Source organism: Heterodontus francisci, chromosome 10, assembly GCF_036365525.1.
Source record: "Heterodontus francisci isolate sHetFra1 chromosome 10, sHetFra1.hap1, whole genome shotgun sequence".
In the NCBI taxonomy this organism is placed as follows: Eukaryota; Metazoa; Chordata; class Chondrichthyes; order Heterodontiformes; family Heterodontidae; genus Heterodontus; species Heterodontus francisci.
The window spans coordinates 123,567,183-123,589,064 of NC_090380.1; the positions used below are offsets into that span (position 1 = coordinate 123,567,183).

The following is a 21,882-nucleotide window of genomic DNA, read 5'->3' on the forward strand; positions in this document are numbered from 1 at the left end:
CCGTGCCCCCCTCTCTCTCCGCTCCCGCCGTGCCCCCCTCTCTCTCCGCTCCCGCCGTGCCCCCCTCTCTCTCCGCTCCCGCCGTGCCCCCCTCTCTCTCCGCTCCCGCCGTGCCCCCCTCTCTCTCCGCTCCCGCCGTGCCCCCCTCTCTCTCCGCTCCCGCCGTGCCCCCCTCTCTCTCCGCTCCCGCCGTGCCCCCCTCTCTCTCCGCTCCCGCCGTGCCCCCCTCTCTCTCCGCTCCCGCCGTGCCCCCCTCTCTCTCCGCTCCCGCCGTGCCCCCCTCTCTCTCCGCTCCCGCCGTGCCCCCCTCTCTCTCCGCTCCCGCCGTGCCCCCCTCTCTCTCCGCTCCCGCCGTGCCCCCCTCTCTCTCCGCTCCCGCCGTGCCCCCCTCTCTCTCCGCTCCCGCCGTGCCCCCCTCTCTCTCCGCTCCCGCCGTGCCCCCCTCTCTCTCCGCTCCCGCCGTGCCCCCCTCTCTCTCCGCTCCCGCCGTGCCCCCCTCTCTCTCCGCTCCCGCCGTGCCCCCCTCTCTCTCCGCTCCCGCCGTGCCCCCCTCTCTCTCCGCTCCCGCCGTGCCCCCCTCTCTCTCCGCTCCCGCCGTGCCCCCCTCTCTGTCTACTCCTGTATTCTCATCTCTCTCTCCGCTCCTGCCGTGCTCCTTGCTCTGTCTCTCTCTCGCTCTGTCTCTGGTCTCCGACTCTGGGCTTTTGGCACACTTCATAAACCTCCCCTCCTGCCGTGCTCCTCTCTTTCTGCTCCTGTCATTCTCACTCTCTCTCTCCCTCCGCTCCTGCTGTGCTCGTCTCTCTCCATTCCTACCATTCTCTTCTCTCTCTCGCTCTGTCTCTGGTCTCCGTCTCTGGGATTTTGGCACACTTCATAAACCTCCCCTCCTGACGTGCTACTCTCTTTCTGCTCCTGTCATTCTCCTCTCTCTCTCTCCCTCCCCTCCCGCCGTGCTCCTCTCTCTCTCTTTCCGCTCTCGCCGTGATCCTCTCTCTCTCCGCTCCCGCCGTGCTCCTCTCTCCCCGCTCCCGCCATGCTCCTCTCTCTCTCCCCGCACTCGCCGTGCTCCTCTCTCTCTCTCCGCTCCCGCCGTGCTCCTCTATCTCTCTCCGCTCCCGCAGTGCCCCTCTCTCTCTCTCCGCTCCCGCCGTGCCCCTCTCTCTCTCTCCGCTCCCGCCGTGCCCCTCTCTCTCTCTCCGCTCCCGCCGTGCTCCTCTCTCTCTCTCCGCTCCCGCCGTGCTCCTCTCTCTCTCTCTCTCTCCGCTCCCGCCGTGCTCCTCTCTCTCTCTCCGCTCCCGCCGTGCTCCTCTCTCTCTCTCTCCGCTCCCGCCGTGCTCCTCTCTCTCTCTCCGCTCCCGCCGTGCTCCTCTCTCTCTCTCCGCTCCCGCCGTGCTCCTCTCTCTCTCTCCGCTCCCGCCGTGCTCCTCTCTCTCTCTCCGCTCCCGCCGTGCTCCTGTTTCGCTCTCTTTCTGCTCCCGCCGTGCTCCTCTCTGTCTGCTCCTGCCTTTCTCATCTCTCTCTCCGCTCCTGCCATGCTTCTCTCTCTCGCTCTGTCTCTGGACTCCGACTCTGGGCTTTTGGCACACTTCATAAACCTCCCCTCCTGACGTGCTGCTCTCTTTCATGCACCTGTCTCTCTCTCTCTCCGCTCCCGCCGTGCTCTCTCTGCTCCCGCCGTGCTCCTGTTTCGCTCTCTTTCTGCTCCCGCCGTGCTCCTCTCTGTCTGCTCCTGCCTTTCTCCTCTCTCTCTCTCCGCTCCCGCCCTGCTCCTCTGTCTCAGGTCTGCGACTCTAGGTTTTTGCCATGCTTTTTAAACCTCCGCTCCCGCCGTGCTCCTATCTCTCTCTCTGCTCCTCTCTCTCTCTCTCTCTCGCTCGCTTGCTCGCTCTCTCTCGCTCTGTCTCTCTCGCTCTGTCTCCGGTTCAGATACCTGTAATCTTGGGTGGATTCAAAATATAGAGGGTGAAACTTCAGTTGGACTTCATGTGGAATAAGTCAGAGCTGGAGACAGTGGCTGAGGAAGGGGATGTGGCTGTGAAAATGTTTTTTGGTAGACACTTTATCAAACACCAGGAAGGAAACAGAAAGCAATGAATGTAAACAAGGTAAAAGAGACAAACTGAAATCCTGTTGGAGAGAGGAGCAGAACTTCAAGGTAGGCATTCCTGGAAAAGAAGTGGCAGTGAATTAATCACTAAAACAAAAGCAAAATACTGCAGGTGCTGGAAATCTGTAATAAAAACTGTAAGTGCTGGAAATACTTATCAGGTCAGACAGCATCTTTTATCACAACTGGCAAAGGTTAGAAAAGTATTAGGTTTTAAGCAAGTGAAGGGGGGTTGGCGGTGGGGAAGAGAACAAAAGGGAAGGCGTGCAATAGGGCAGAGGGCAGGAGCAGTTAACTAACAAAGCTGTCTTGGCAAAGAGTGTGTTAATGCTTGTGGTGAAAGACAAAGCATTAGTCCAGAGAGAGTACTAATGGCAGAATAATGAGCAGCTGTGTCCAAAAGCACAACATGAATATAGGCACATGCTTAAAAACATTTTTTTTTTAATTTAAAAAGACAATAAGGCTAGTCATACTCTGAAATTATTCAAATTAATGTTCAGTCTGCAAGGCTGCAGTGTACCTGATCGGAAGATCAGGTGCTGCTCCCTGAGCTTGTGTTGATGTTCACTGGAACACTGCAGCAGGCCAAAGACACAAATGTTGGCTTGAGAGCAGGGTGGGGTGTTGAAATGGCAAGTGACCGGAAGCTTGGGCTCATGCTTTTGGACTGAGCGGAGGTGTTTCGCAAAGCGGTCACCCAATCTACATTTGGTCTCCTCAATGTAGAGGAGACCGCATTGTGAGCAGCGAACGCAGTATACTACATTGAAAGAAGTACAAGCAAATCACTACTTCACCTGAAAGGAGTGATTGGGACCTTGGATAGTGAGGAGTGAGGAGGTAAATGGGCAGATATTAGACCTCCTGCGATTGCATGGGATGGTGCTGTTGGAAGGGACCAAAGTATCGGGTGGACCAAGGTATCGCAGAGGGAACGATCCCTTCGGAATGCTGGCAGGGAATGATCCCTTTGGAATGCTGATGGGGAGGGGAAGATGTGTTTTGTGGAGGCATCATACAAGAGGTGGTCGAAATGGTGGAGGATGATCCTTTAGATGTGAAGACTGGTGGGGTGGAAAGTGAGGACAAGGGGAACCCATCACGGTTCTGGGAATGAGCGAAAGGGTGAGGACAGAAGTGTGGGAAATGGGTCGGACATGGTTGAGGGCCCTGTCAACCACATTAGGGGGGAATGCTCGGTTGAGGAAAAAGGAAGACATATCGGAAGCGTTGTTGTGGAAGGTTGCTGATGTGCTTGATGTTGGTTAAAAATGCAGCTCTTCCTCTAATGAATTGTACAGCACCGGAAGTGGCATCATCGTACCCATTATAATGCAGCAGCAGCAACTTGCCCTTTTTAAGGGTGTGTGCCAGTGTACCACTTATGTTCCTGGTCTAGTAATCTAGAGAGTTCATATCCCACCATTGCAATTTGAGAATTTGAATTTAGTTTAATATATTTTTAGGAATCTAGACAATAAAAACTGTGATCACTAAAAGTGACATGCAACTGTTAGAAGAACCCAGCTCGTTCACTCATGTTCTTTAGGAAAGGAAACCTGCAGTCCTTATCAGGTCTTGCCTATGTGCAATATTTTCTGAAAAGTGCGCAAGTGTGCGGCTGCACAGGAAGCCACAGGCTGCTCATGAATTGCCTCCTTTAGGATACCACACATGTTGCAAAGAAATTTCAAGTTACCGTGCGGACTGCACACAGCAAAGAAAATTTAGAGGGGCACCTGTATGTGCCTCCAGTCCCATACCAATGTGGTTGGTTCCTAACTGCCCTATGAAGTGGCCCAACAAATCTCAGTTTTTCAACTAGTGATGGTGTAGTGGTAATGCCATTGAACCAGTAATCTAGAGACTCAGGCTAATGCCCTGGCGACATCACTGCAAATCCCACCATGGCAGCTGGTAGAATTTAATTTCAATTAATAAAAAATATCTGGAATTGAAAGCTAGTCTCAGTAATGGTGCCATGAAACTATCATTGGTTGTCGTAAAAACCCATCTGGTTCACTAATGTCCTTTCGGGAAGGAAATCTGCTGTCCTTACCCGGTCTGGCCTACATGTGACTCCAGACCCACAGCAATGTGGTTGATTCTTAACTGCCTCTGAAATGGCCGTGCAAGTTGCTCAGTTATCAAGGGCATTTAGGGATGGACAATAAATGCTGACCTTACCTGTGACACCCACATCCCATGAAAGAATAAACAAAAGGGTAATAAATGTTGGCCTTGCCAGCGATGCCTACTTCCCACGAATGAATGAAAAAATGGTGCAGCACCAGGACCAGTTCAACCTTTATTGGACAAAATAAAGGGGCGGCGCAGTGGTTAGCACCGCAGCCGCACAGCTCCAGCGACCTGCATTCAGTTCTGGGTACTGCCTGCGTGGAGTTTGCAAGTTCTCCCTGTGACAGTGTGGGTTTCCTCCGGGTGCTCCGGTTTCTTCCCACAGCCAAAGACTTGCAGGTTGATAGGTAAATTGGCCATTATAAATTGCCCCTAGTGTAGGTAGGTGGTAGGAGAATGGTGGGGATGTGATAGGGAACATGGGATTAATGTAGGATTAGTATAAATGGGTGGTTGTTGGTCGTCACAGACTCGGTGGGCAGAAGGGCCTGTTTCAGTGCTGTATCTCTAAATAAAATAAAAACATTTTTAAAAATCAGTTGATTATAAACCACGCCTGAAAATGGCATTCCCTTATTACATGATTTGGCAGATGGCATTGAGAAGTCTGCATTTACCTTGAATTTGAATATTTATCTGCTTTCCAATTTAATTCATTTTCTTTTTCCAGAGCACTTTGATGCCAAAAAGGCTGGAGATCTTTCAACACTGTTTGACGTAGGTGGAATCATAGGTACGAGTCTGCCAAATTACTTTATTTCTTTATAATGTTTGATGAAGGAAAGAGACCATATGTCTTCAGGAAACTGGTCACATAACCAGAGTTATTGTTTATATGTGGAAGGTTTCAGTAATCTTGGTGTGTTCTGCATTGAGATAACTATTAATCATAGGGATTTGATGGGGTGGGGTTCATCCCTCACCTGGTCTCCATGGAAACTGAATCCCGCACCTGGTCTCAATGGGAACGGAATCCCTCAACTAGTGTTTTGCCCTCTTCCTGCCATGCCCTTTCTCTCTTCTCTTTCCTTTTCCACTTCATGTCTTTTCTCCTGCTCTACCCCCTTTCTTTTACTTTTTTCACTTGCTCACATTTTCTTTTCTTTTCTTTCCCGAATCTTTCTTTTTCCTTTCTTTCAGTCTATGCATTCCCTCTTATGCTACCTGTCTCTCGTACACACTCTTACTCATTTTCCTTTATTATTACATTTACCTTTTCCTTTGCGTTCTTTTTTTACCTTCCTGTCTCTTAGTCATTTTCTTTCGTCCTTTCTCTCTGTGTATGCATAGATGCCTTTTGCCATCTCGCCACCCAGAATTGCTTTGTCAGATCATATTAGCAAAGGAGATTTGTAGGTAGAATCAGGAGTTTGTGGGTAATCACCAACAGAGTTGCATCAAACAATGTTAAACAGGAGTCACGTTGAAACATGGAAAATTTACGGTATCAAAGGAGACCATTTGGCCCATCTCTTGCCCGTCAAAAAAGAGCTTTCCAGCCTAATCCTGCTTTGCAGCTCTTGGTCTGTAGCAGCCCTGTATGTTACGGCATTCCAAGTGCATATGCAAGTATTGTTTTGAATACGATGAGGGTTTCTGTCTCTTCCAGCCTTTTGGGCAGTGAGTTCCAGAGCCCCACCACCTTCTGGGTGAAAACATTTCTCCTCAAATCTCCTCTAATTTTTCGACCAATAACTTCAAATCTAAACCCTCTGTTTCTTGACCTCTCTGCTAATAAGTCCCTTCATATCCATTCTGTTTAGGTCCCTCATAATTTTATACACCTTGATTAAATCTCCCCTCAGTCTCCTCTGTTCCAAAGAAAACAACCCCAGCCTATCCAAACTTTCCTCATAGCTAAAATTCTCCATTCCTGACAATCTCCTCTGTACCCTCTCCAGTGTGATCACATCCTTCCTGTAATACAGTGACCGGAGCTATACACAGTACTCTAGCTGTAGCCTAACTAGTGTTTTATACAGTTCTAGTATAGAATCATAGAATGGTTATAGCACAGAAGGAGGCCCTTCGGCCCATTGTGTCCATGCCACCTCTCTGCAAGAGCAAATCAGCTAACCTCTGCCCTTTCCCTGTAAAAATTTTTCTCTTCAGGTGCTTATCCAATCCACTTTAGAAAGCCCCAATTGAACCTGCCTCCACCACACACTCACAGTGCATTCCACATCCTAAACACTCACTGAACCTGCCTCCACCACACACTCAGACAGTGCATTCCAGATCCTAAACACTCACTGAACCTGCCTCCACCACACACTCAGACAGTGCATTCCAGATCCTAAACACTCACTGAACCTGCCTACACCACACTCTCAGACAGTGCATTCCACATCCTAAACACTCACTGAACCTGCCTCCACCACACACTCAGACAGTGCATTCCAGATCCTAAACACTCACTGAACCTGCCTCCACCACACTCTCGGGCAGTGCATTCCAGATCCTAAACACTCACTGAACCTGCCTCCACCACACTCTCTGAGACAGTGCATTCCAGATCCTAATCACTCACTGAATCTGTCTCCACCACACTCTCAGGCAGTGCATTCCAGATCCTAAACACTCACTGAACCTGCCTCCACCACACTCTCAGACAGTGCATTCCACATCCTGAACACTCACTGAACCTGCCTCCACCACACTCTCTGAGACAGTGCATTCCAGATCCTAACCACTCACTGAATCTGTCTCCACCGCACTCTCAGGCAGTGCATTCCAGATCCTAAACACTCACTGAACCTGCCTCCACCACACTCTCTCAGACAGTGCATTCCACATCCTGAACACTCACTGAACCTGCCTCCACCACACTCTCAGACAGTGCATTCCAGATCCTAACCACTCACTGAACCTGCCTCCACCACACTCTCAGACAGTGCATTCCAGATCTTAAACACTCACTGAACCTGCCTCCACCACACTCTCAGGCAGTGCATTCCAGATCCTAAAACCTCACTGAACCTGCCTCCACCACACTCTCAGACAGTGCATTCCAGATCCTAAACACACACTGAACCCGCCTCCACCACACTCTCAGACAGTGCATTCCAGATCCTAAACACTCACTGAACCTGCCTCCACCACACTCTCAGGCAGTGCATTCCAGATCCTAAACACTCACTGAACCTGCCTCCACCACACTCTCAGACAGTGCATTCCAGATCCTAAACACTCACTGAACCTGCTTCCACCACACTCTCAGGCAGTGCATTCCAGATCCTAAACACTCACTGAACCTGCTACCACCACACTCTCTGACAGTGCATTCCAGATCCTAAACACTCACTGAACCTGCCTACACCACACTCTCAGACAGTGCATTCCACATCCTAAACACTCACTGAACCTGCCTCCATCACACACTCAGACAGTGCATTCCAGATCCTAAACACTCACTGAACCTGCCTCCACCACACTCTCTCAGACAGTGTATTCCAGATCCTGAACACTCACTGAACCTGCCTCCCACCACACTATCAGGCAGTGCATTCCAGATCCTGAACACTCACTGAACCTGCCTCCACCACACTCTCGGGCAGTGCATTCCAGATCCTAAACACTCACTGAACCTGCCTCCACCACACTCTCAGGCAGTGCATTCCAGATCCTAAACACGCACTGTGTAAAAAAAATTTTCATGCTGCTATTGGTTCTTTTGCCAATTAACTTAAATCAGTGTCTTCTGGTTCTCGACCCTTGCACCAGTGGGAACAGTTTCTCTCGATCTACTCTGTCCAGATTGCTCATGATTTTGAACAGCTCTATCAATCTCCTCTCAAAATTCTCCCCTCTAAGAACAAACCCAGCTTCTGTAACCTGTCCATGTAACTGATGTTCATTAAGGAGTGCAGGAGAGCATGCTTAAAAATGAGGTATCAACCTGGTGAAGCCAAACATAGGACCACATGTATGCCAAACAGTGGAAGCAGCACGCAATAGACAGAACTAAGCAATCCCACAACCGACAGATCAGATCTAAGCTCTGCAGTCCTAGCACATCCAGTCATGAATGTTCGTGGACAATTAAACAATTAACGCAGGAGGAGGCTCCACAAATATCTGAGGCCATTCAGCCCATAGTGTCTGCACCGGCTCTCCGAATGAACATTTCGCGTAATGCTATTCTTCCACCTTCTCCCCATAACACTACACATTCTTCCTTTTCAGATAACAGTCTAATTCCCTTTTGAATGCCTCTATTGAAACTGCCTCCACCAAACTTGCAGGCAGTGCATTCGAGACCTTAAACACTCGCTATGTGAAGTTTTTCCTCATGTCACTTTTGCCAATCACTTTAAATCTGTGCCCTCTCATTCTCAATCTTTTCACAAGTGGGAACAGTTTTTCCTATCCACTGTGTCCAGATCCCTCATGATTTTGAATACCTCTAGTAAACCTCCCCTCAGCCTTCTCTTCTCCAAGGCAAACAATCTGTTGAGAAGGTGATGGTGAGCTGCCAATCAAGTGGGCTGCTTTGTCCTGGATGGTGTTGAGCTTCTCGAGTGTTGTTGGAGCTGCAGCAATCCAGGCAAATGGAGAATATTCCATCACACTCCTGACTTGTGCCTTGTAGATGGTGGACAGGCACTGGGAAGACAGGAGGTGAGTTACTCCCTGCAGAATTCCCACCAGCCTCTGACCAGCTCTTGTAGCCACGGTACTTATATGGCTGGTTTAGTTCAGTTTCAGGTTAATGGTAAGCCCCCAGGATGTTGATGGTGGAGAATTCAGTGATGGTAATACCATTGAATGTCAAGGGGAGATGGTTAGATTCTCTGTTGTTGGAGATGGTCATTGCCTGGCACATGTGTGGCACCAATGTTATTTGCCACTTATCAGTCCAAGACTGGATATTGTCCAGGTCTTGCTGCATCTCTACATGAGCTGCTGCGGTATTTGAGAGTCGTGATTGGTGCTGAACATTGTGCAATCATCAGTGAGCATCCCCACACCTGACCTTATAATTGAAGGAAGGTCATTGATGAAGCAGTTGAAGATAGTTGGGCCTAGGACACTACTCTGAGAAACTCCTGCAGTGATGTCCTGGAGCTCAGATGATTGACCTCCAACAACCACAACCACCTCTATGCTCGCTATGACTCCAACCAGCGGAGGGTTTTCCCCCTGATTCCCATTGACCTCAGTTTTGCTAGGGCTCCTTGGTGCCATACTCGGTCAAATGCTGCCTTGATGTCAAGGGCAGTCACTCTCACCTCACCTGTTCAGGTTTTATCAACTTTAAGTACAGCCAACTTTTCTATTTTAGCCCATCCAGTGTCTGAAGTACCTTCTCTTTAACAATGACTTTGGCAGCAACTGCTTCCTTGGTAAAGACGGATGCAAAGTACTCATTTCGTAACTCAGCCATGTCCTCTGCCCTCCTGCATAAATCCCCCTTTTGGTCCTTAATTGGTCCCGCCACTCCTTTTTTTTTACTATTTATATGCCTGTCGAAGACTTTTGGTTCCCTTTTATGTTAGCTGCCAGTCTCTTCTCATACTCTGTCTTTGCCTATCTGATTTCCTTTCTCATTTCCCTTCTGAACTTTTTATATTCCGTCCCCAGAGGAACTGGTGCTCTCCTCAGTATTCAGAAATGAATACTGGCTAGAGAGCCATATGTACTCATGGGCCCCCTGCATTACCTTCCTGGTCCTTCTTGACTGCCTGACAATCACCCTTTCTACCTGTACGTCCTTAAGCTGCATGTTATCCATGAAACCCTCAGCCTAGCTATTCCACTGCAGTGATGCCAGCTGCTGTTGAAGCTCCGAAACCCGGAGCTCTAGCCACTCCCAACACTTCCTGCACATGTGGTGGTCCAGGATGCAAGAAGTGCCTTGGAGTTCCCACATTGCACAGGATGTAGATTCCACGGGACAGAGGTGCCTTGCCATGACTCTATTTATTGGACTAACTGAGCTTAACAGAAATAAACTACAGGTTTATTAGAAACATCTTTAAAAAAAACAGCTACCCACCAATCAGCACCTCCCCTTGTGCTGACGTCACTTAGTTTTTCTTTAAATTTTGGTCCCTGATACTCACTTGTTCTACTGCTCCGACCCTGAACTCCTTCAGGTTCGGGCTCCTGACCACCAGGCTTTCGGAACAACCGATCACATACCTTCTGTCCTGTGCTGTCATCCTTGATTTTTTTTTATTGATTTGTTCTTGTAGTGCTCTTGCTGACTCTGTTCCACACCTGAAGCTAAAGACCAGTTCTATGAACAACTCCATAACATCATTAGCAGCATCCCCAACACCGAACACCTATTCCTGCTGGGGGACTTTAATGCCAGGGTTGGGGCCGACCATGACTCATGGCCCTCCTGCCTTGGGCGCTATGGCGTTGGAAGGATGAATGAGAACGGGCAGAGACTGCTTGAGTTGTGTACCTATCATAACCTCTGCATCACCAACTCGTTCTTTCACACTAAACCCTGTCACCAGGTTTCATGGAGGCACCCAAGATCACGTCGTTGGCACCAGCTAGACCTCATTGTCACAAGGCGAGCCGCCTTAAACAGTGTTCAAATCACACGCAGCTTCCACAGTGCGGACTGCGACACCGACCACTCCCTGGTGTGCAGCAAGGTTAGACTCAGACCAAAGAAGTTGCATCATTCCAAGCAGAAGGGCCACCCGCGCATCAACACGAGCAGAATTTCTCACCCACAGCTGTTACAAAAATTTCTAAATTCACTTGTAACAGCCCTTCAAAACACTCCCACAGGGGATGCTGAGACCAAGTGGGCCCACATCAGAGACGCCATCTATGAGTCAGCTTTGACCACCTACGGCAAAAGTGCGAAGAGAAATGCAGACTGGTTTCAATCTCATAATGAAGAGCTGGAACCTGTCATAGCCGCTAAGCGCATTGCACTTTTGAACTACAAGAAAGCCCCCAGCGATTTAACATCCGCAGCACTTAAAGCAGCCAGAAGTACTGCACAAAGAACAGCTAGGCGTTGCGCAAACGACTACTGGCAACACCTATGCAGTCATATTCAGCTGGCCTCAGACACCGGAAACATCAGAGGAATGTATGATGGCATGAAGAGAGCTCTTGGGCCAACCATCAAGAAGATCACCCCCCTCAAATCTAAATCGGGGGACATAATCACTGACCAACGCAAACAGATGGACCGCTGGGTTGAGCACTACCTAGAACTGTACTCCAGGGAGAATGCTGTCACTGAGACTGCCCTCAATGCAGCCCAGCCTCTACCAGTCATGGATGAGCTGGACATACAGCCAACCAAATCGGAACTCAGTGATGCCATTGATTCCCTAGCCAGCGGAAAAGCCCCTGGGAAGGACAGCATTACCCCTGAAATAATCAAGAGTGCCAAGCCTGCTATACTCTCAGCACTACATGAACTGCTATGCCTGTGCTGGGACGAGGGAGCAGTACCCCAGGACATGCGCGATGCCAACATCATCACCCTCTATAAAAACAAAGGTGACCGCGGTGACTGCAACAACTACCGTGGAATCTCCCTGCTCAGCATAGTGGGGAAAGTCTTTGCTCGAGTCGCTCTGAACAGGCTCCACGTCTACCCTGAGGCACAGTGTGGCTTTCGTGCAGAGAGATCGACTATTGACATGCTGTTCTCCCTTCGTCAGATACAGGAGAAATGCCGTGAACAACAGATGCCCCTCTACATTGCTTTCATTGATCTCACCAAAGCCTTTGACCTCGTCAGCAGACGTGGTCTCTTCAGACTACTAGAAAAGATCGGATGTCCACCAAAGCTACTAAGTATCATCACCTCATTCCATGACAATATGAAAGGCACAATTCAACATGGTGGCTCCTCATCAGAGCCCTTTCCTATCCTGAGTGGTGTGAAACAGGGCTGTGTTCTCGCACCCACACTTTTTGGGATTTTCTTCTCCCTGCTGCTTTCACATGCGTTCAAATCCTCTGAAGAAGGAATTTTCCTCCACACAAGATCAGGGGGCAGGTTGTTCAACCTTGCCCGTCTAAGAGCGAAGTCCAAAGTACGGAAAGTCCTCATCAGAGAACTCCTCTTTGCTGACGATGCTGCTTTAACATCTCACACTGAAGAGTGCCTGCAGAGTCTCATCGACAGGTTTGCGTCTGCCTGCAATGAATTTGGCCTAACCATCAGCCTCAAGAAAACGAACATCATGGGGCAGGATGTCAGAAATGCTCCATCCATCAATATTGGCGACCACGCTCTGGAAGTGGTTCAAGAGTTCACCTACCTAGGCTCAACTATCACCAGTAACCTGTCTCTAGATGCAGAAATCAACAAGCGCATGGGTAAGGCTTCCACTGCTATGTCCAGACTGGCCAAGAGAGTGTGGGAAAATGGCGCACTGACACGGAACACAAAAGTCCGAGTGTATCAGGCCTGTGTCCTCAGTACCTTGCTCTATGGCAGCGAGGCCTGGACAACGTATGCCAGCCAAGAGCGACGTCTCAATTCATTCCATCTTCGCTGCCTTCGGAGAATACTTGGCATCAGGTGGCAGGACTATATCTCCAACACAGAAGTCCTTGAAGCGGCCAACACCCCCAGCTTATACACACTACTGAGTCAGCGGCGCTTGAGATGGCTTGGCCATGTGAGCCGCATGGAAGATGGCAGGATCCCCAAAGACACATTGTACAGCGAGCTCGCCACTGGTATCAGACCCACCGGCCGTCCATGTCTCCGTTATAAAGACGTCTGCAAACGCGACATGAAATCGTGTGACATTGATCACAAGTCGTGGGAGTCAGTTGCCAGCATTCGCCAGAGCTGGCGGGCAGCCATAAAGACAGGGCTAAATTGTGGCGAGTCGAAGAGACTTAGTAGTTGGCAGGAAAAAAGACAGAGGCGCAAGGGGAGAGCCAACTGTGCAACAGCCCCAACAAACAAATTTCTCTGCAGCACCTGTGGAAGAGCCTGTCACTCCAGAATTGGCCTTTATAGCCACTCCAGGCGCTGCTTCACAAACCACTGACCACCTCCAGGCGCGCATCCATTGTCTCTCGAGATAAGGAGGCCCAAAAGAAGAGTGCTCTTGCTGACTCCCTGCTTTTGCCTGTTGGTCCCCAGCACTGATTCCTCTAACCTTCACTCTCTCTGACATCCCTGCTCTTATATTCTATGCCTCGGTTAATAAAGGAAAGTATCTGTTTGCCTTCATAATCACCTAAACTGCCTGCCCTGCTACCTTCAAGGATCTGTGGACATGCACTCCAAGGTCCCTTTGTTCCTCTATGCTTCTCAGTATACTACCATTTGTTATGTATTCCATTACCTTCTTTGCTCTCCCCATCTCACACTTCTCCAGATTAAATTCCACCTGACCAGACCATTGATAGCTTCCTGCAGTCTGCAGCTTTTCTCCTCACTATCAACCACACGGCCAATTTTCAATCATGCCCTTATCGGAAACAACCTTGCAGTATAAAAATACCTGTCGACCATTGCCCTTTGTGTGTAAACACCAACAGTCGCAGCAAACAATGTTAAACAGGAATGGGCATATAAACACCAACAAAGTAAATACCTAAATAGCAAAAAACATATCTACAGCTGTTTCTTCAGATAGAGCTTCAGTATGAGTCAGTTTAAAAGGTTTTCCACTTTAGTGTCAGCTAGATTGCTGTAACCTAGCAAGAATTAATTCCAATTTTCCCCTCTGTTGCTTTGCATGCTACAGTTGTCGATATTACATCTCATTGCAGTCAAATACACTACATGTGCAATACCTGGAGTGTGCTGAATTGCGACAGCTCAAGTGATAGTGTCCCATAAATGTGCGTTTGTAAGCTGAGATCTGTGCGGGATAGCACTGCATGGTGACTGTTGACCGTCTGATGTTTGTGCTGCTGTATTTCTCTATCCAGGTGGAATCCTTGCAGGTGTGATATCTGATTACACAAGAAAGCGGGCGACCACTTGTGGAGTGATGTTACTGCTGGCAGCACCGACAGTAAGACCTGCTACTCATGTTATTTACAAAAAAAAATGACATCTTATCTCAGAAATGTCTCACGGCAGTGAATTGCAGTGATTGTTATGTAGCCATTTTGAACATTGAAAGATCCCAGAAACAAAATGGGCAAATGAGCTACTTTTGGTGTTGGTTGAGAGAGGGCCAGGACCATCTTTTCAAATAGGACGTAGGATTTTTAACGTGCAACAGAAGGCAAACATGGCCTCGGTTTACCATCCCAACCAAAGGATGAAAGCTCTGACAATATAGCACTATCCCAGTACTTGACTGAAATGTCAGCCCAGATACTATCTCCAATCTTGGAGAGGTGCTTTAACTAACAGCCTTTTGGTTCAGGTGAGAGTGCTGCCGTTGAACTAATTTGAAATGTCATGATCACTGTTGCTTCCCCTCCATTACTTATTATAAGTTTAAATATTCACTCATAAATCAAGTCATTTTACCCCTACATGTTTTTCTTTAATTTTGTGTTTTTCTGTTGAATTTTTTTACCATGCAAATATTCTTCCTGCTCTGAAGACACTGACTCTCACTGTGGTACGGGTTCCACACACACTGACTCTCACTGCGGTACGGGTTCCACACACACTGACTCTCACTGTGGTACGGGTTCCACACACACTGACTCTCACTGCGGTACGGGTTCCACACACACTGACTCTCACTGGGGTACGGGTCCCACACACACTGACTCTCACTGGGGTACGGGTCCCACACACACTGACTCTCACTGGGGTACGGGTCCCACACACACTGACTCTCACTGGGGTACGGGTCCCACACACACTGACTCTCACTGGGGTACGGGTCCCACACACACTGACTCTCACTGGGGTACGGGTCCCACACACACTGACTCTCACTGGGGTACGGGTCCCACACATACTGACTCTCACTGGGGTACGGGTCCCACACACACTGACTCTCACTGGGGTACGGGTCCCACACACACTGACTCTCACTGGGGTACGGGTCCCACACACACTGACTCTCACTGGGGTGCGGGTCCCACACACACTGACTCTCACTGGGGTACGGGTCCCACACACACTGACTCTCACTGGTGTACGGGTCCCACACACACTGACTCTCACTGGTGTACGGGTCCCACACACACTGACTCTCACTGGGGTACGGGTCCCACACACACTGACTCTCACTGGGGTACGGGTCCCACACACACTGACTCTCACTGGGGTACGGGTCCCACACACACTGACTCTCACTGGGGTACGGGTCCCACACACACTGACTCTCACTGGGGTACGGGTCCCACACACACTGACTCTCACTGGGGTACGGGTTCCACACACACTGACTCTCACTGGGGTACGGGTCCCACACACACTGACTCTCACTGGGGTACGGGTTTCACACACACTGACTCTCACTGGGGTACGGGTTCCACACACACTGACTCTCACTGGGGTACGGGTCCCACACACACTGACTCTCACTGGGGTACGGGTTTCACACACACTGACTCTCACTGGGGTACGGGTTCCACACACACTGACTCTCACTGGGGTACGGGTCCCACACACACTGACTCTCACTGGGGTACGGGTTCCACACACACTGACTCTCACTGGGATACGGGTTCCACACACACTGACTCTCACTGGGGTACGGGTCCCACACATACTGACTCTCACTGGGGTACGGGTCCCACACACACTGACTCTCACTGGGGCATAATTTTACTTCAATATATCACCGCTATCCCTCTGACTGTCAGTCCACTCTTAACTCCTCCAAGTACCCCTTTCTGTCTTGCATCTTCCTGTACTCTGACCAACCATCAGTCAAAGCCTCTGTTTTTCTGCTCCAGAACTGCCTTTGCTTCATATGGGTGTCCTTGTCCCCATGAAATCCTGAATGGCTTCACCCCACCCCCTTACAATAGAATCTTGAATGGACCTGAGTCCATCGGTTATAGAGCAGAAGTGAATGTGGCATACAACCCGCATGGTTCTCATCCCCAGATCATGCTTGTCCAGTTTGAGTAATACCACCTCTGCCTCTTAGTAACAAAACCTCCACAAGGGCAAAATAAAATCTGCTCTCCACCACCTGGCCCATTCGCCCTCAGTCTCTCTCTGATCACCTACCCTTTTGTTGCCCAACCCTGTCCACCACACAGACTGCCTCTGACGTTCCTTCATTTATCTTCCATTTTCGCTCTGGTACAGAATGTGATTAGGTCATGTTATGTTTCCAAAATTAAGGCTTTCTGCTTTGGTGCCTCAAATCTATTCTCCACCTGCCCCCCTCACTCCTCCTCCATCCAATCAATCCCCTCCCAGTACACTCCGCAGCTTCTCTCTTATCTTCTTCCCTCCCATCTCATCTTCATTACACCAATTAACTGCTTCCCCTGAGCTGCTTTCCGTCTCATCTCCGTGTGGTCCACGATCTGCTTTTAATGCTCTTCTGACCCATCGTGATGTTCCAGTTCCTCCTTTTTGACCCCATACTGACTTTATCCTTCAGCATTACCCCACTACTTTCAAAACCAATGCCACTATGCTATCTTACAATGTATTCCAAGTCCTCTTAAACTACTGTTGTATCTCCAATCTGTGCTCCCTCTTCTTGAATCATCAGACTGTTCAACCCTCTCTGAGTATGTCGAGTCTGGTTTCTGACCCACCCACGGCATTCAGGATCACCTGGTCAGTTGTTAGTTGATCATTTGTAACTGTTAACGTGGCCCTCTCTCCTGACATGCTGTCCTGAAACACTCTGCCAGTCTTGACACTGGACATAAAGCTTCAAATGAAGAAAGATCATCAGTCTATCAAGCCAATTCCATTCACAATTCATTCTTGCTCATTGTATTCCTCCCTTGTCCACATTACCACCTGTTGATCATCTACTTTAAGAGTTTTACATTTCCTTCCTTACTTCCTCTGGAAAAAAGTCAAGCAGGGCTATTAATGTCTCTATTCCTGTCAGTTCTCTTGTCCACAGATATCCAATCGATCCAGTTACTTTTTAAAGATGCAAATTGACTTGAACTATCTTTCTGCAAATTTGTTCTATATATTCACTATCCTGGCCTTGTTCTCATTGCCCACTTTATTCAAGTGATAATCCTGTCTGCCCTCGTTACCAATTTACCAATCAGTGGAAACAATTTATCAGTATTTGCCATCTGAAAGCATTTGACAATTTTGACAAGTTATTGTTTGTACACAGGCTGATAGCAGTGTGTGTTTAGCAGCTGAATCAATTTGTCTCCTCTTGCACACCACGCTCCAGTGACCACAGGAGGTTCGTTGGCTGGTGGCTAACGGCGTTAGTTAAAGCATAAATGTGTTAAGATAACAACTGAATGTCATGTCTATCTTACTACAGCTCTACGTTTTTTCTGAAATTGACTATATGGGTCTGCAAACCATCATTGGTAAGTTCAGTCTTGTTCCTATTGAGGTTGTGAGGTGCTGAAGCCTGTAGTTTACTTGATGTGATTCTCAGGTATTATGAGAATGAGCTGTTGGTGCAGCTGGTCATCTCATAGAAGCATAGAAAATAGGAGCAGGAGTAGGCCATTCGGCTCTTTGGGCCTGCTCTGCTATTCAAAAAAGATCTTGGCTGATCGTCTAATTCAGCACCGTGTTCCCGCTTTCTCCCCATATCCCTTGATCCCTTTGGCATTAAGAAATATATCTATCTCCTTCTTGAATATATTTAATGACTACAGGCAACACCTGGATAGTGAAGTCCTTGGGATAGCCAATGGCGTCTGTGCTCAAATCCCATCGAAGCAATTGAATGAGAAATCCAAAATCAACTAAGACTGATAGAAACTCCAGTATAGAAGAGGGCACTGGGCCTGCAGCAGTTCCAACTGTACATTGGAACCATCTGCTTTAAGCCCATTTTCCTCATCATTCCACATTCTCTTAGATAAATCCTTACAGGAAGAATATTAACGTTATATTAAATGGCATGTACCAATACCCCTTGAGGCAATATTTTACATATTCTAATAGCCTTTTGTGAAAATATTTCTTCTATCTCATCTTTTATGTTTCTAATACCAATCCTCAACTTATGTCTGCTTCTTACCTTTTAATTTAATGGTGAAATCAGGAAGCATTTTTCACAAAAAGGGTTGTGAAAATTTGGAACACTCTTCCCCTAAAAGCCCATGGATGTTGGATCAATTGAAATGTTTTAAACTAAAATTGCTAATTGAGATGGCGGGTAGATAAGGGTATCAAGGGATATTGATCAAAGGCACCTGTATGGAGTTGACGTTGTTACGACCAGGTGTGAAAGGGGTCTAGGGTTCCCTTTCAGCTTTCACCTGGTCTTATTGTAACAGGGTTTAAATTTTAAACACACTGTTTTTAGCTCCGCTTTGGTGAATCCTTGTTCACCACTTTCCAATTATAAGGCAAAGAAACCAGCACGAAGAGGCTTCCTTAGGTTTAAAGAAGAAAATTAGAAATTTCACCTCTAATTCGGTTAACGCCTACGGATGCACGCCGTGCCCCACACTGGCATGCATATGCGAGACACACGTGCAAATAGAGACAGAAAAGAGCAGAAGAAAAATAAAGTGGAAAAGTTTGAGGCAATATCTGAAGAGCTGTTGTTACAGTTCTTTGAGCTCACTGTAGATTGTAGGTAGATCTTGCTTTTCATTGGGGCCCAGTATTATTCTTAATCCTTGTTCGCTGTAGGAGACTTTTCTCTCTTGGCGTTCATGTGTCTTCAGTGGATTCAGAGGCTTGTGAGAAAGAGATGGGAGCAGACAGGAGAGATCTTCTCAGTCCAGGAGCAAACAGCTTTCTGCCCAAACTGTTCGTACAAACGCTAAAACTCAGGTTGCCCAGCAGGTTAGTCATGTGACTAGCTGGTTTGACCATGTCCGTTTGTGTATTTGGCCATCTTAGCAGTCAACCCGGAATGCGAGCTCCCCCACCTTCAACGTCTGGTGATCAAAAGTCCATTGTGGGTTGAATGTCAGGGAATGGCTGCTTTGTCCTTCCAAACACCGTCTGTTAATATGCAAATGCCTTTTCCAGCCGTGGCTGATCTGTTCAACAAGTCCTCCCCTCACTTCAGTATCAGTTTAAAATCAATGTTCATGACAAAATTAATGTGCCTCATTCTTGGCAGGTGGGGGGCCTAACATGACAAATTGCAGATCAGCCTTGATGGAATTGAATGGTGAGGCAGGATGTAGGGGCTGAATGGCTTCTTCTGCTCCTATGTTCCTCAAAGACATTAGACAGCCAGTTATGTATTTATGACAATCCAACCTTTTATCATTCCTCCCATCAAGGATACCAGTGTTCACCCTATTTGGTTAACTGCACCTGACATTAAGAACCAGTTCCAGTACCCTGGATGCTGCAAAGACTGACAACTTCCTGGTTTGTAGTTTTAACGACCTATGCATCAGAGTTAATCACGCCCTCTTGCCAGGCTAATCCAGTACAGCACAAGCGATGTGTGACACAACAATGTGAAAGAATTCCCTAACTCTGCAGAATCTACAAAAATATAATGTGGCCTATTTCTGCCCCCTAGCCACTTCCCAAACATCTGCAGAGTAATGACTGTGTCCAGGCATAGGCACAAGAGCTAAATGTAAGAGGAAAGTCAAGATTAACTACCTTTGACACAAAGTAGCCATAGCAAAACTTCGATCATTGGCGGTCAAGGGAAAAGCTTCCAGTATCTGGAGTTATAACTGGCACACACAAAGGTAGTTGTGGTCGTTGCATCAGTGCAGCTTGGGGCATTGCTGCAGAAGTTGCTCAAGGTAGTATCCCTGGGCCTACTATCTTCAGTTCCCTCGTTGATGGCCTATGTCATGCTGTTTTTATGTACATAAATAACTTGGACCTCTGGGTACAGGGCACAATTTTGAAATTTGCATGTGACATGGAACCTGGAACTGTAATAAACAGTGGGGAGAATAGTGATCTAGAATGTGCAGACAGGCTGGTGAAATGGACGGACACTTGGCAGGTGAAATTCAATGCAGACAAGCGGAAGGTGATGCAATTTGGTAGCAAGAACAAGCAGAGGTAATAAAAGGTCAAAGGTACAATTTCAAAAAGAGACCTGGGAGCGTTTGTGCACAAATCCTTGAAGGTGGTCGGACATGTTAACAGATAAGTGAATAAAGCATATGGGATCCTGGGCTTTATAAATCGAGTACAAAAGCCACAAAGTGATGCTAAGCTGCTATAAATCACGAGTTCAGACCCAGCTGGAATATTACATTCAATTCTCGGCACTATACTTTAGGGAAGATGTGAAGTTTTGAAGAGGGTACAGAAGAGTCACAGAGTTCTACAGCACAGAAACAGGCCCATCGTGTCTCTGCCAGCCATCAAGCATCTATCTATTCTAATCCCATTTTCCAGCACTTGGCTCGTAGCTTTGTATGCTATTGCATTTCAAGTGCTTATCTAAATACTTAAATGTTGTGAGGGTTCCTGCCTCTACCACCCCTTCAGGCAGTGTGTTCGAGATTCCAGCCACCCTCTGGGTGAAATAAACTTTCCTCAAATTCCCTCTAAGCCTCCTGCCCCTTATCTTAAATCTATGCCCCCTGGTTATTGACACTGCCACTAAGGGAAAAAGTTTCTTCCTATCTATGCCCCTCATAATTTTGTATACCTCAATCAGGTTCCCCCTCAGCCTTCTCTGCTCTAAGGAAAACAACCCTCGCCTATCCAGTCTCTCTTCATAGCTGAAATACTCCAGCCCAGGCAACATCCTGGTGAATCTCCTCTGCACCCTCTCCAGTGCAATCACATCCCTGCCCCTCTAAGTGGAGATTATTCCTGTCCCTCAGAATTTTTTCCAATAGTTTTCCTACCACTGATGTTAGACTCATCGGCCTGTAATTACCTGGTTTATCCCTGCTACCCTTCTTGAATAATGGCACCACATTTGCTGTCCTCCAGTCCTCTGGTACCTCTCCTGTGGCCAGAGAGGATTTGAAAATTTGTGTCAGAGCCCCTGCTATCTCCTCCCTTGCCTAACTTAACAGCTTGGGATACATCTCATCGAGGCATAGACTTATACAGCATAGAAACAGGCCCTTCGGCCCAATGTGTCTGCGCCGATCTCATCTGGGCCTGGAGATTTATCCACTTTTAAGCCCACTAAAACCGCTAATACCTCCTCCCTTTCAATGCTAATTTGTTTGAGTATACCACAATCCCCCTCCCTGATCTCTACACCTACTTCATCCAGAGATTAGTGAAAATGGTTCCAAGGATGAGGGATTACAACTACATGGTTAGACAGGAGAAACTCGGGTTGCTCTCCTTAGAGCAGGGAAGTCGGAGTAGATTGATAGAGATATTTTAAATAATAGAAATGACTTCTGAAGAAGGGTCACTGACCTGAAACGTTAACTCTGCTTCTCCCTCCACAGAGGGAGCTGCCAGACCTGCTGTGTATTTCCAGCATTTCTTGTTTTTATTTCGAATTTCCAGCATCCGCAATATTTTACTTTTATTTTAAATAGCCTTCAAAAGGGTATTGGATAAATAATTGTAAGAGAAAAAATTGCAGGGATATGAGGGAAGAGCGGGGGAGTGGAACCAACTGGATTGCTCTTCAAAAGAGCTGGTGCTGACTCAATGGAACGAA

At 47.9% G+C, this 21,882-nt stretch overlaps 1 protein-coding gene across 1 annotated transcript in view; it reads left to right on the plus strand.

Annotated features, from left to right (window-relative positions):
• Nucleotides 1-21,882, plus strand: part of slc37a1 (solute carrier family 37 member 1) — a 221,590-nt gene that overhangs the window by 137,292 nt on the left and 62,416 nt on the right. The window contains exons 13-15 of the mRNA XM_068041309.1: nucleotides 4,923-4,985; nucleotides 14,141-14,226; nucleotides 17,611-17,659. Coding sequence (XP_067897410.1) covers nucleotides 4,923-4,985; nucleotides 14,141-14,226; nucleotides 17,611-17,659 — 198 coding nt within the window. The remainder of the gene's footprint in view (nucleotides 1-4,922; nucleotides 4,986-14,140; nucleotides 14,227-17,610; nucleotides 17,660-21,882) is intronic.